This window comes from Ursus maritimus, unplaced genomic scaffold (assembly GCF_017311325.1).
Source record: "Ursus maritimus isolate PB19 unplaced genomic scaffold, ASM1731132v1 scaffold_2, whole genome shotgun sequence".
NCBI classification, from domain to species: domain Eukaryota; kingdom Metazoa; phylum Chordata; class Mammalia; order Carnivora; family Ursidae; genus Ursus; species Ursus maritimus.
In genome coordinates this window covers 96,271,002-96,285,550 of record NW_024424452.1, presented here as the reverse complement: position 1 = coordinate 96,285,550, position 14,549 = coordinate 96,271,002, and the positions used below count along the sequence as shown (strand labels likewise).

General features: G+C 35.8%; 1 protein-coding gene across 4 annotated transcripts in view; it reads left to right on the top strand.

The window, feature by feature from the left end:
* Positions 1 to 14,549, top strand: part of LOC103672499 (membrane cofactor protein-like) — a 40,525-nt gene that overhangs the window by 12,203 nt on the left and 13,773 nt on the right. For all 4 annotated transcript variants that reach the window (XM_008701216.2, XM_008701214.2, XM_040636394.1 and 1 more), the window contains exons 4-7: positions 17 to 102; positions 938 to 1,135; positions 8,079 to 8,261; positions 11,165 to 11,212. In XM_008701216.2, coding sequence (XP_008699438.1) covers positions 17 to 102; positions 938 to 1,135; positions 8,079 to 8,261; positions 11,165 to 11,212 — 515 coding nt within the window. The remainder of the gene's footprint in view (positions 1 to 16; positions 103 to 937; positions 1,136 to 8,078; positions 8,262 to 11,164; positions 11,213 to 14,549) is intronic.

The window sequence follows — 14,549 nt, the reverse complement described above, 5'->3', positions numbered from 1 at the left end:
GTTTTTCTTTTCTCAGTTATTACTTATCTGGAAAACAAATTGTACTTTGTAACCGTCGTGGAAATGATGTGTTTTGGGGTGATGAATTACCGAAGTGTAAAAGTAAGTAAATTTTCATTTTAGAATTTAGACAAGCAAGCCTCAGTCTTTTGGGCCTCAGATCCCCTTTATGCTTTTAAATTGACAAAGATCCCAAAGAGCTTTTCTTTATGTGGCCTGTGCTTATTGATATTCATTATATCGGAATAAAAAATGTGAAGTTTTAAAAATAATTATTCATGTTTAAGAATAGTAAGCTCAATACATTAACATACTCAGCATATTTTTATGAAAAATAAATTTTCCAAAACAAATACTGAAAATAGTGCCATTGTTTTACATTTCTGCAAATCTCTTTAATATTTGGCTTAAAGAGGGACATCTGGATTCAGTCTGTTTTGAAAGCACACAATTTGTAGCCCTGGAAAATTTCACTGTATGTTCATAAGGATGAAAGTGAGGAAAGACAATGTCTTGGTATTATTGCGAATCATTCATTTAACAAATGGATATATACATATGCAAATGGTTATATTTAAATATAAAGAATTTCTCAGCTAGCAGTGAATTTTATTTTTAATCACAAGCATGTCTCTCATTAAAATTTCAGTACCTTTTATGACGACTAGAACAAAACTTAGCATGCCTTTATAAAGTAATAATAGATACTTCGTAAAGGTATTGAAGAAAATGAGTTTTGTGTTTTGAAAGTTTATTTGTGCATGGTTTGAATTTGGGATCATTTATTTTCTTGTAGGAACCTAAATAGGTACTGGATTCACAGCTAGCTTGTAGAAATTGTTAATGTTTTTACTGAAGGCTGTTCGTAGGACTTTATAATGTGATCTTAACACTTTTCCTTTTGCCCTTTATTTCCTCTTCTTATTTCCTTTTTAAGAGATTTACTGTAAACCACCTGCAAAAATAAAAAATGGAAAATACAGCAATAGTCACAGAACTATATTTGAATATAATGAATTAATTACTTATACTTGTGATCCTTCAAATGGACCAGATGAATTTTCACTTGTTGGAAACAACAAACTTATTTGTGTTGAGACTGACAAGTGGAGTAGTGCCCCTCCTCAGTGTAAAGGTAATGGTATTTCCATTTATTTCCTTCTTCATTTATAAATTTTAAATTTGGAAACATTTTATAAATAGTTTTATCTATAAGTAAACAAAACAGTCATATGTGCTTCCTCCTCCTGTTAAATTGACTTCCAATGTAGATTAATACAGGTCAAGTCAAATCAGTTCTAGTTACAGAGTTCCCTTCTCCTCATCCCACATGTTCTCAGCATTCCCGTTCACACATACCGTAAACTACTGTGTATATGCATGAGTTAGGAATTTTTTGCTTGAAAGAACCCAAAAATTCAACACATACTGGGTTAAGAGTAGGAAAATCTTTTCTTATATTACAAGATACCTGATAGTTCTGGCTACAGAATAAATTGTAAAAGACTAGCCCTCTCACTGCCAAGATTGAAAAGGTCTGGACAAAACATATTTAAAAACAATGTTCACGACACTGGAGAATGATCAAAACCAGGGAGGCACTAGAGGGGATTTGACTCTTGGAAGAAAGGAACCACTGAATAACAGCAAATATTTATTCTTTTCTTTCTTTCTTTCTTTCTTTCTTTCTTTCTTTCTTTCTTTCTTTCTTTCTTTTTAAGATTTTATTTATTTGAGAGAGAGAGAGAGAAAGAAAGAGAGAGTATGAGTAGGGGGCAGGGAGAAGGAGAAGCAGGCTGCCCACTGAGCAAAGAGCCTGACATGGGGTTTGATCCCAGGACCCCAAGATCGTGACCTGAGCCAAAGGCAGATGCCCAACCTACTGAGCCACCCAGGCGCCCCAAAATATTTACTCTTTTCAAGTGCACATGGAACATTCTCTAAAATGGGCAAGAAAATTTTTAACAAAATTTTAAAAATTGAAGTTATTCAGAATATATTAGCTGATTACAATGGAATGAATGTAGAAATAAAACAGATAACCTAGAAAATCTTCAAATATTTTATAATTATGTAAGACACTTCTAACCAACCCATGAGGCAAAGAAGCATTCACAAGAGAATTTAGAAAGTGTTTTGAATTGAATAAAAATGAAAACATGGCATAAAATTTGATACATCAAAAACATCGCTTAGAGGAAGATTTATAGCATGAAATAGTTACATTAGAAAAATAGAAGTCTCAGTAATCTTGGTAAAAAAGAAGAGCAGATTAAACTCAAAACAAGGAGACAGGAGATAATATCAATAGAAGTGAATGAAGTTGAAAAGAGAAAATTAATGAAACCAACACCTGGTTCTTAGAGAAAGTCAATAAAATAGATAAATTTATAGCCAGACTGAAATAAAAAGAGAAAATACTTTATCAATATCGAGAAAGAAAATGAAGACAGCACTAAATATCCTATGGATATTTAAGGGATTATGAAAACAACTTTGTGCCTATAAATATGACAACTTATATATGAAATTGGCAAATTCCTTGGAAGACACAAAATACCAACCAAGGCTCACTCAGAGATATACATAACCTGAATAGTCGTCGTTGTCTTCTTCTTCGTCTTCTTCATCTTCATCTTTTTCTTCGTCTTTGTCTTCGTCTTCTTCTTCTTTTTAAGTAACCTCTATGCCCAGTGTGGGGCTTGAACTCACAACCCCAAGATTTAGAGTCACATGCTTTACCCACTAAGCCAGCCAGGCATCCCTGAATAGTCTTATATCTATTAAAGAAATAGGATTTTTAGTTAAAAACCTCCCCACAATCAGAACTGCAGGCCCAGATGGCCTCCCTGGAAAATTCTAACATTTCAGGAATAAATAATAGTAGCTCTATGCAAACTCCTCAAAACACTTGAGAGGAGAGAATACTTCTAATTTCATGAGGACAGAATTATCCTGATGCCAAAACCAGACAAAAATTTTGCAAGAAGATTACAAACAATATCTTTAATGAACATAGAACCAAAACTTCTCAAAATATCAACAAAGCAAATCCTGCCATATGTAACAATAATAGTACATCATACCAAAGTAAGATTTATCCCATAAATGCAAGATTGGTTCAAATTTAAAAATTAATCAGTGTAATTTACTCTATCAAGAGACTATAACGAAAATAACAATGATCCTCTTAATAAGTGTTTTTTAAAAAGCACTTGATAGAATTCATCTTTTTCAGGATAAAATTTCTCAACAAACTAGGAATGGAAAGGAAGTAACTATCTCATCTGATAAAAGGCATCACCAAAAATCTCAGAGCTAATATTATACTTAATGGTAAAAGACTAATTTCCCCCATGGTAGGAAAAAGAGAAGGAAATCCACTGTCACCACTCTAACCAACATTGTACAAGATGTCCTAGCGACTACAACAAGGCAAGAGAAAGAATTAGGCATACATATTGGAAAGTAAGAAATAAAGTCTCTGTTCACTTATGACCCAATTATGTGTAGAAGATTCCAAAGACTGAAGTTTTAACAAGTTTGCAAAATATAGGATCAACATACAGAAGACAGTTATATGTCTGTATACTAGCAATAAACCATTAGCAATTGAAATTTTTAAGAGTAAACTGAGGCTTCAGAGGGGAGGGGGGTGGGAGAATGGGATAGACTGGTGATGGGTGGTGGGAAGGGCACGTATTACGTGGTGCACTGGGTGTTATACGCAACTAATGAATCATCGAACTTTACATCAAAAACCAGGGATGTACTGTATGGTGACTAACATAATATAATAAAAAAATATTTTTAAAAAAAGAGTATTTACAGGAGCTCCAAAACATGAAATACTTGAGTATAAATCTAACAATATATAAGAAAATTTTAAGGCTAAAATGTACTAAACACTAATAGAGGAAATTAAAGAAAACCTTAATAAATGAAGGGATATACATTAGTTATGGTTTGGAAGATTCAATATAATAGTCAATTCTCTGTAATTTATCTAAATTCAGCACAATCCCAATAAAAATCCCAGCAGAACTTTTTGTATAAATTAAGCTAATTCTAAACTTTATATGGGAAGGGGCGCCTGGGTGGCTCAGTCGTTAAGTGTCTGCCTTCAGCTCAGGGCATGATCCCGGCATTATGGGATCGAGCCCCACATCAGGCTCCTCCCCTGGAAGCCTGCTTCTTCCTCTCCCACTACCCCTCATGTTCCCTCTCTCACTGGCTGTCTCTCTCTGTCAAATAAATAAATAAAATCTTAAAAAACATAAACTTTATATGGGAAGACAAAATAACTAGAATAGTGAAAACAATTTTGAAAAAACTTGGTGGAGTCACTCTACCTGCCAGTAAGACTATATAAAGCATACTTAAGGTATATAATCAAGACAATGTGGTATAGGTGAAAGGATAGCCATATAGAGCAATAGAATAGAATACTGAAACCAGAATTAGATTCTTCCCAATATATCCAATTGATTTTCTTCAGGTGTACAGGTGTACAAACAATTCAGTAGAAAAACAATGTTTTCAACAAATGGTACAGCACAATTAGACATCCATGTGCCAAAAAAAAAAAAAAGGAACCTTGACCTAAGTTAACACCAGAAGCCGATATTTATTCAAAATGGATCATAGGGATCCAATAATTCCACTATGGGGTATTTACCCAAAGAAAACAAAAACACTAATTTGAAAAGATATATGCACTCCTATTTATTGCAGCATTATTTACAATAGTTGAGATACAGAAGCAGCCTAAGTGGCCATCAGTAGTTGAATGGCTAAAGAAGATGTGATGTGTACACACACACACACACACACACACACACACACACAGGAATATTACACAGCCACAAAAAGGATGAGATTTTTGCCATTTGCGAAAACATGGATCAACCTAGAGGGTATTATGTTAAGTGAAGTAAGTCAGACTGAGACAGACAAATACCATATGATTTCACTCACATGAAGAATCTAAAAAACCAAACAAATGAAGAAACAAACAAAAGAAGAATCAGACCTATAAATACAGAGAACAAACTGATGGTTGCCAGAGGAAGGAGAGGTGGGAGATAAACAAATTGGTGAAGGGGAGTGAGAGATACAGACTTCCCATTATAGAATGAATAAGTCATGGGAATAAAAGGTATAGTATAGGAAATGTAGTCAATGCTACGGTATGGTGACAAGTGGTAGCTACACTTGTGGTGAGGATAGCATAACATATAGAAATGGTGAATCACCATGTTTATACACCTGAAGCTAAGGTAACATCTGTCAACTATACTCAAATTTTAAAAAATTGAAAAATAAATAAAATTTAGGGGGAAAAATGGACCACGGATTCACATGTAAAACCTAAAACTGTAAGACTTTTGCAAGAAAACAAAATAATATTTGTGACCTAGCCAAAGATTTCTTCAAATACTACACATAAAGTGTGATCTTTTAAAGAAAAAAAATTGGATGTTCCAAGCTCAAAACGTTTGGTCTACAACAGAACTGTTAAAAGAATGGGAAAAAATGAGCAATAGGCCGGGAGAAAATATTTGCAAAGCACATATCTAATAATGGACTTTTATCTATGATACATAAAGAATTCTCAAAGCTCAATAATAAGAAAACAAACCCATTTTTTAAAAATGAACAAAATATTTGAGTAGACCCATTTCAATAAACATGATATATGGATGGCAAAAAATACATGAAAAGTTTCTCAATATAATTAGTAATTACAGAAATATAATTTAAAACCACAAAGAGATACCACTAAACACCTATTAGAATGACTGAAATTAAAAACAAATGACTAATTCCAAGTACCAGCAATAGTATAGAGCAATTGGAACTTTTCTACATTGTTGGTAAGAATACAAAGTGGTATGATCATTTTGGAACCTATTTTTACATTTATCATAAAGTTAAACATATACTTACCATACAACTCATCAATCCAAGTAAAATGAAAAATGCTCACATAGAAACCTGGGTGAGAATATCCAGCTGCCTTACTTTAAATCACCGCAGATTGGGAACAACCCACTTGTCCTTCTACTGGTGAATGGATAAACAACTGTGGTACATCCACTTGGTGGAATACAACTCAGCAATGAAAAGGAGTGAGCTCTAATCCATGCAGCAACAGGACTGAATCTCAAATGCATTATGCTAAGTGAAAGAAGCCATACTCGGAGGCTGTGATCCCATTATGACATTCTGGAAAAGCAACTGTAGAGAGAGAGAAAACAGATCAGTGTTTGGCTGGTTGGTGAAGGTGGTTGCAGGGGTGGGGAGGGTTGATTACAGAGTGGCATGAGGACATGTTGGGGGGTAATGGAACTTTTCTGTGTCTTTATTGTGGTGATTACATGATTATTTGCATTTGTCAGACCTAATACAGGTGTGTACCTAAAAGGGTGAGTTTTACTGTATGTGAATTGGGTCTAGCAAACATAAAGCCATTAGTGCAGTTAACAGCAGTTTAGCACAAGAGCGAAAAAAATCGGTGAACCTGAAGTCAGGAGACTGATTTGAAAGGAAATATTAGAAAGAGAGAGACTCACAGACCTGTGGAAGAGTAGCAAGAAGCCAAACATACATGCTGTTGGAGCTTCAGAAAGAAGGAGAAAGAACAGGATAGACAATGGTTTGAATCAATATTGGCCACAAATTATCCACATTTGTCCCAAAACAATAACCTCACAGAACCAAGGAAGCCAGTGACCCCAGCAGGATAAATACGTTGTTTTCATTTACCAAGAAACCCCCACTGAGCTAAAGGCATCAGGGTGAAACTACTGAAAACAAGAGGTGTGCAAGGAAAAGCAGTCGGAGAGGGAAGCATAAACACAGGTGGTACTGTCCTGTTCCCCCCCCCCCCCGAGTAAGAGTAAGAGTGACAGCCAACTTGTCCTGAGGAACAGTGGAGACTGGAAGACAGTGTCTGCTAGTGTGCTGGAAAAACGCCAAAACCCTTCATCTAGAATTCTCCGTCAAGGAGAAATCTTTCAAAACTGATGGTGAGGAAATGAAGCATTTGGAGATAAACCCAAGCCTGGAGAACTTGTCGCCAGCTGACCTGCACTATAGGAATTGCTACCGGAAGTTCCTCAGGCTGAAGGGAAATGACAGCTGATGGAAAGTCAGAATCCCTGGGAACAGAGGAAGAGCAGTCCTCTGGTTGAAAAGGGTATCCACTCCCTGGCCCTTATCTCTTGCTCAGATTTCATGTCCAGAGATGTTCTGTTGTACTCACTGCCCAGCCCTGTGGTTTTGGTTTTTGTTTCCAAATTCTCCCCAGCCCGTTCATCGATCCTGAAATCACTCTCTCAGGTCCTGACCAGTAGTTCACTTGTTAAGAGGTAGAGTAGAATGGGAAATAGCAGAGTCTGCTGGTATGAGGCTAACTTGTATTTCAGGCCTGTGTGCTCATATAGTGGTTTACAGCATAAAATGTGTTGTTTGATCCCTGGGTTGCAGGCCAAGATGTTTGGAAAACGCCGCCCTAACTCCATTGGCCTTTCCATTAACCGAACATCCCCGTTTGTGTATGTTGTTGCTGAGAACTTCCTTTTTGCCTGTCTTTGCATGGCTACGTGCTTTTGAACTTCTAAGTTTGAGCTCAAGTATTACCTTCTCAGAAGGGTGTTTCCCACCTTTCTAGAAAAGCAGAGTACTGCAATCAGTGTCAGCATGACCTTTACAAAAATCCCTAGAGCAAAGGAGGATCAAAAGTTGCTCTTGAACTTACCCCAAATTTGTATGTGGCGGTCAGGCCTCTCTCAAACCTCGTCAGTAATGGGAAAAAATGTAGGAAAGCCAATAGACCGTAATGCTAGTCTTTTCTAGGTGGATAAACATTATTAGATTTCTCTAAATCTGTTTCCCCGGAGTTAAAATGTTCATATGTATACAGGTTTCTTGGGTGTTTTTAAATTTTCTTTTAACACCTTGCCTTTCATTCCTTGTATGTTTCTTCCCATTGGAAATTATTACCTTGTACCTTTTTTTTCTGTTCCTGTGTTAAATCTGCTTTCCATTAATTCTGGACTTTCTCCCCTTTTCAGTGGTCAGATGTCAATATCCAGTAGTTGAACATGGAAAACTGGTATCAGGAATCAGAGACAAATATTCCTACCAAGCAGTGGTTCTATTCGAATGCCTCCCAGGCTTCTATCTTAATGGCAGCAACCCAGTGTTCTGTGGTGGGAGAAGTACTTGGGAGCCTGAGATGCCAAAATGTATCAGAGGTATAAATGTCTTTTTCTGTCTTTTTGGGTTAGCTTTTATTTTTATTTCTTTGACATTAAATATCAATGATACTGAATCATTGAAAAGAGGACATTTTAGTACTTAACTCTGTCTTGTAATTATTTCCATGATGGAGGCGTGAGATAATTTCTATGTTGTGATTTTGTATGTTTTCATAGGGTCTTAACATATCATGTACATCACACAGGTATATAAATTTCTCTTGTGTAGTATTTTTAAGAATGCATAGTGACCACTTTTAGAGGAGATTGAAGCATGAGAATTTTTACACGTGTAAGTCAAGAATGAAAGATGTAATTCATATAAATGAAAGCAGTAATTCCCACGTAGTTGATCCTACATTATTTGGTTTTCCAGTATCAGTCTCTCCCAATGTAAAACCTCCAATTTTGAGTCATTCAGATTAGTACTTTCCTGCTTATATTTAACAAAAATCCCTTACAGTTGTTTGATTTACACTCATTCATTATTTTTAGTAATGAAAGGATGAAGGACATGTTTATTTTTTTTTTTAAGATTTTATTTATTTATTCGACAGAGATAGAGACAGCCAGTGAGAGAGGGAACACAAGCAGGGGGAGTGGGAGAGGAAGAAGCAGGCTCACAGCAGAGGAGCCTGACGTGGGGCTTGATCCCACAATGCCGGGATCACGCCCTGAGCCGAAGGCAGATGCTTAACCGCTGTGCCACCCAGGCGCCCCTGAAGGACATGTTTAAAGCCAATTTAGTTGTTATATATAGTTATTCTAAAATTATGTGGCATAGTCTGCAGATATAAACACGTATGTAAACTTGGGCAAGTTACAAAAGTGTGAATGGGATGCATTTAGCACTTAGCACAGTGCCTGGCATTTAGGAAGCTCCTAAATGTACCTCATATGACTTTATAGCATCACTCAAATTAATGTTAGTAAAGAGGAAGGTCTGTGGCTTCTATTTCTTAACATGTCATTGACTTGGCTGTTTTATTCCTTTTAGAGGTGATCTGTTGGCTCTTTTAGATTGTCTTCCTTGTCCAGGACTATGTCTCAATTGCTGGACTGCAACCCGTTTAGGTTTTTTGTCTTGTTTCATTTTTTATGTAGCACAATTTAAACTGGGAAGTTTCTGCTATCTCCAGAAAAAGACCTGAATGTCTTCCCTCACTCCCACCCCTTCCCGCTTCTTACAATTATTCTTTTTTTTTTTTTTACTGGGCATTTTTACCTAAATTTCATAGCAACCAAAAGGCAGGAAAAATCCTTATTCATTGAAATGAAATGGAAGATTTCTTGCAGGGACTGCTTGTCAGCTACTCTCCTTAGGACTTGAGAGCTGATTTTGCTATAATGGAAGGAAATATCTTCCTGATTTCAGGGCTGCTATCTCTGGTCTCTCTGCCTTGGAAAGCAAGAGACAACAGGAAAGTGGGAAGAGCTATTAGCCTGGGCCGACCTCATCAGGGCCCTAGTTTGGCTCTGCTTACTCAAGGAACCTCGTTTCTGTGGACTTTACGGTTTCACAAAGGTGTTGAACTCAAACTAATCATGAATACTGGCTTTTAATTTATCTGTGGCCATACTATTTTAAAGGATTTGGGAAAATTACACATATTAACATGGTAATGAGAATACTTCTTTTTATAATTCCTGTAAACCTAGTACCTGATAGCCTCCTTGTGTACTTTAGTTGAGTGCTGTGAGGTTGGGAGGGAAAGAAATGGTTTTTTGGTGGACTGATATATTAAGATTACAGATGAAATTTATACTCCTTGACCCATCCGTGTTCACTCACATGGTCCTCATGGGTCTGTGCAGTGTGGTGTACCGTGTTTGTTCATACGCTCCCTTGAAGGAGTTGAGCCAGAAACATTTCATGAAGGATTTATAAAACACTGATAGAGTTGAGCTGGGTTTTTTTTTTTTAAGATTTTATTTATTTGAGAGAGAGACAGAGAGAAATCACAAGCAGGGGGAGGGGCAGAGAGTGAGGGAGAAGCAGGCTCCCCGCTGAGCAAGGAGCCCCATGCTGGACTTGATCCCAGGACCCTAGATCATGACCTGAGCCAAAGGCAGATGCTTAAGAGACCTAGCCACCCAGGTGCCCCTACAGTTTAGTTTTTGAAAGAATTGTGAGAAGCTTATGAAGAGGAGAAACTACAGGGATCTTTTATAAAAAATAGAAATCTCTCCACGGGTTTGTCAATCATTTTTTACCATCAGTTAGAGAAAGACTCTACCAAAAGGATCAGTAACATATAATGGTGTTATAGCAGATCTAAATATGCAAGTATTTTTTAAAAGGCCCAAGAAATACTAGGCAGAAAAGAAAAAGATGGGGGCGCCTGGGTAGCGCAGTCATTAAGCGTCTGCCTTCGGCTCAGGGCATGATCCTGGCGTTCTGGGATCGAGCCCCACATCAGGCTCCTCTGCTATGAGCCTGCTTCTTCCTCTCCCACTCCCCCTGCTTGTGTTCCCTCTCCCACTGGCTGTCTCTGTCAAATAAATAAATAAAATCTTTAAAAAAAGAAAAAAAAAGAAAAAGAAAAGAAAAAGATACAACTTATGTAGCATGATACTACTTGGATGTTTTGTTTTGTTTTGTTTTTAAGATATGTGTATTTACTATGAAGACATTATTTTTATGATTTACTATCCGTTAACTGCTAGGATTTCCATATAAAATACAAAGATGTAGTGAAACATTCTTAAGTATACAGCTTATGCACTTGTGCAAATGCATATTAGGTTAAATTCCCAGCAGTAGAATTGCAAAGTTTGGAAAGCATGTGTATTTTTCATTTTGAGAAATAATGAATCTTTTTAAAAAATCAAAAATCAAAATTAAATCAATAATTTTATATTGATAAGGCTGATGAATTGAATCAAATTTATTTTTCCAGGTTTCAAGCCTACTCATCCACCCAAACCTCCAGTTTCAAAGTATCCAGGTACAGTAATTCTCCTGCTTATATTGTTAACAATTTTATAAAGTGATAAATGCAAAGTTACGTCTTATTCTAATTTGCATTTCTTTAATTATCAGTGAAGCTGAACTTTTTTTGGTCTGCATTGATTTATCCATACCGTTTGCTCATTTTTTAAAATTAGGTTTCTAAAATATTTTTCTTGTTGATTTGTGAGAGCTCATTATAAGTTAAGGCCCTTTTAATATGAAGTGAACATTTTTTCAGGGGTTTTTTGGCCTTGTTTTCACTAGTCAGTTTTCTTTTAAGATTTTTTATTGTATACTATTAATTATAGATTGCTCTTTAAAAAGATTTTATCTATTTATTTGGGGGAGGAAGAGTGCACAAGGAGAGGGGAGGGACAGAGGGAGAGGGAGAAGCAGGGAGCTTAGCGGGGAGCCTGACCCGGGGCTCCATCCCAGGACCCTGGGATCATGACCTCAGCCAAAAGCAGACACTTAACTGACTGAGCCACCCAGGTGCCCCTAGATTGCTTTTTATAGCTTTTTGTTGCATGAGTGGTATATGAATATATTTTTCAAAATTTTCAAACTTTGTGAAAGTATACAAGTAAAGAATTATCCTTCTTTTTCTCTAGTCTATTACCTGAATTAATCACTATGAATAGTTTAGGGTGTCTCTTTATTTCTGTACATCAGCATCCTTAGATATGTAGTTACATATATTGTTGGGTATTTTTTCTTTTATCTTAAACAAAATTGACTTCATATTGTATATATTTTTCTGAAAATTGTACTTTTTCCATTTAATGTTTTATATTGGGGTTATATTTAGATTTACTGCCATTCTTTTCAATGATGACTTTGAAATATATACTGTATTTATTTATTTAACTGTTCTGTTAGTGGTCTTTTACATGTGTTGAAATCTTACATCAATAGGTAGATGGATTGATGAATGTAACAATCTTTCCCTAATGGCTATGTCTGCTGTGTCTTTCTTATAAAAGTTTTAGGTCTTCCTCATGCTATAAATTTTATAAACATTTTAACCCTGAGTTCTGTTTGCAGTATTTGCATTTAAATCATTAGTGCATCTGAAATTCAGTATGGTGTATGGAGTGAGATGGAATCCCTCTCCTTCCCACCCACACCCACCCCGTGGCAAAGTAGCAACATTTGTTGAATAAGTTGTTCTTTCTCCAGCTGTTTTCAAGTGACAATTATTTTGTCATTAAATCCATAGATGTTCCATTTATCTCTCTGTTTCCTTGAATTCTGACCATTCTCCTGACAGCACTGAATCGTTGCTTTCCACTCTAATACTATGATCTGTTTTAATATCTGGCAGAATATTTCCTTTTCAGAAATGTTTAGACTGTTCTGTTAATTTTTCTAGATAAACTTTTATTATGTTTTATTACTATTTTAACCATTTTAAGTATACATTTCAGTGGAATTATTGCACCCACATTGTTTATAACCATCACTACTATCTATCTGCAAAACTTTCTCATAGTCTCAAATTGAAACATTATACTCATTAAACAATAACTCTCAAACCCCCCCCAGCCCTGGTAAACATTCTGTTTTCTGTCTTTATGAATTTGACTAGTCTACATACTTCATAGAAATGGAATTATTTCTGCCTCATTTCACTTAGCATAATGTTTTCAAGGTTCATCCACCTTGTAGCATGTATCGGAACTTTATTCTTTTTTATGGCTGAATAATATTACATTATTTTGTATATTTTGTTTATTCATTCATCTGTTGATAGACACTTAGGTTGTTTCCACATTGAGTAATGTTTCTCTGAATATTGGCTTTCAAGTGTTTGAATCCTGTTTTCAGTGATAAACTTGAAAATTGAAAATTTTCAATTTTGAGTCCCTGTTAGCAGTTTTGGGGTGCTGTATACCTAGGAGTAGAATTGCTGGTTATATGATAATTCTATGTTTACTTTTTTGAGGAACAATCATACTGTCCTCCCCAAAGGATGCACATTTTACATTCCCACCAGCCATGCACAAGAGTTCCAATTTCTTCACCTCTACCAACACATATTATTTTCTGCTTTTTTATAATAACCATCATAATGTATGTTAGGTAATATACGAGGTAGACTCTCATTGTGGCTTTTATTTGCCCTTTCCTAATGATTAGTAATTTGTTGCGCATCTTTTCCTGTGCTTATTGGCCATCTGTATATCTTTTTTGGAGAAATGTCTATTCAAGTCTTTTGTCCATTTTTGATGGGTTGTGGGTTTTGTTTTTGTTTTTGAGTTTTAGGAGTTCGTTGTATATTTTGGATATTAATCCCTTATTATATGAGTTTCAGATATTTTCTCCCATTCTGTTGGTTGCTTTTTCACTCTATTATTAGTGTCCTTTGATGTACAAAAGTTTTTAGGCTTGATGTAGTCTAAGTTATCTGTTTTTTTCTTTTGTTGCCTGTGTTTTTGGTGTCACATTCAGTCAGTCGTTGCCAGATCCAACATCATGAAGCATGTAGTCTTATTTTCTTCTAAGGGTTTTATTTCTTTAGGGTCTTTGATCCATTTTGGATTAATTTTTGTATTTGGTGAATGGCAAGGGTTAGAATTCATCCTTTTGTGTATGTGGTTATCCAGTTTTCAAAACCATTTGTGAAAAAGACTGCTCTTTCCCTATTTCTTTCCCTATTGAATGTTGTCAGCACCTTTGTGGAGAATTCCTTGACTGTATACCCAAAGATTTATTTTGTGGCTTCTATCCCATTGGTCTGTAGGTCTGTCTTTATGCCGGCACCATTCTGGTTTGGTTATTGTAGCTTTATAGTAAGTTTTTGAAATCAGGAAGTATGAGTCTTTTCAACTTTGCTTTCTCTTTTCATGATTACCTTGACTAGTCCTAATCCCTTGAAATTCCATATGAATTTTCAGATGGATTTTTCTTTTTCTGCAAAGAGCGTCATTAGGGTTCTGATAAGTGTTGCCCTTCACCTGTAGCCTGCCTTGTGCCATATTTACATGTTAACATTAGTAGGTCCTCCGATCCACAAACACGGGGATTGCTTTCCCTTTATTTATGCCTTTTTAAATTTCTTTCTGCAATATTTTATAGTTTTCAGTGTACAGATCTTTTACCTCCTTTGTCGTGTTTATTCCAAAGTCTTTTATTCTTTTTGATTCAATTATAAATGGAATTGTGTTCTTAATTTCCTTTTTAGATTGCTCATTGTTAGTGTGTAGAAATGCAATTCATTTTACATGTCGATTTTGTATCCTGCAACTTTACTGAATTCATTTATTAGTTTTACCAGGTCTGGGGTGTGTGTGTGTGTGTGTGTGTGTGTGTGTGTGTGTGTGTGTGTGTGT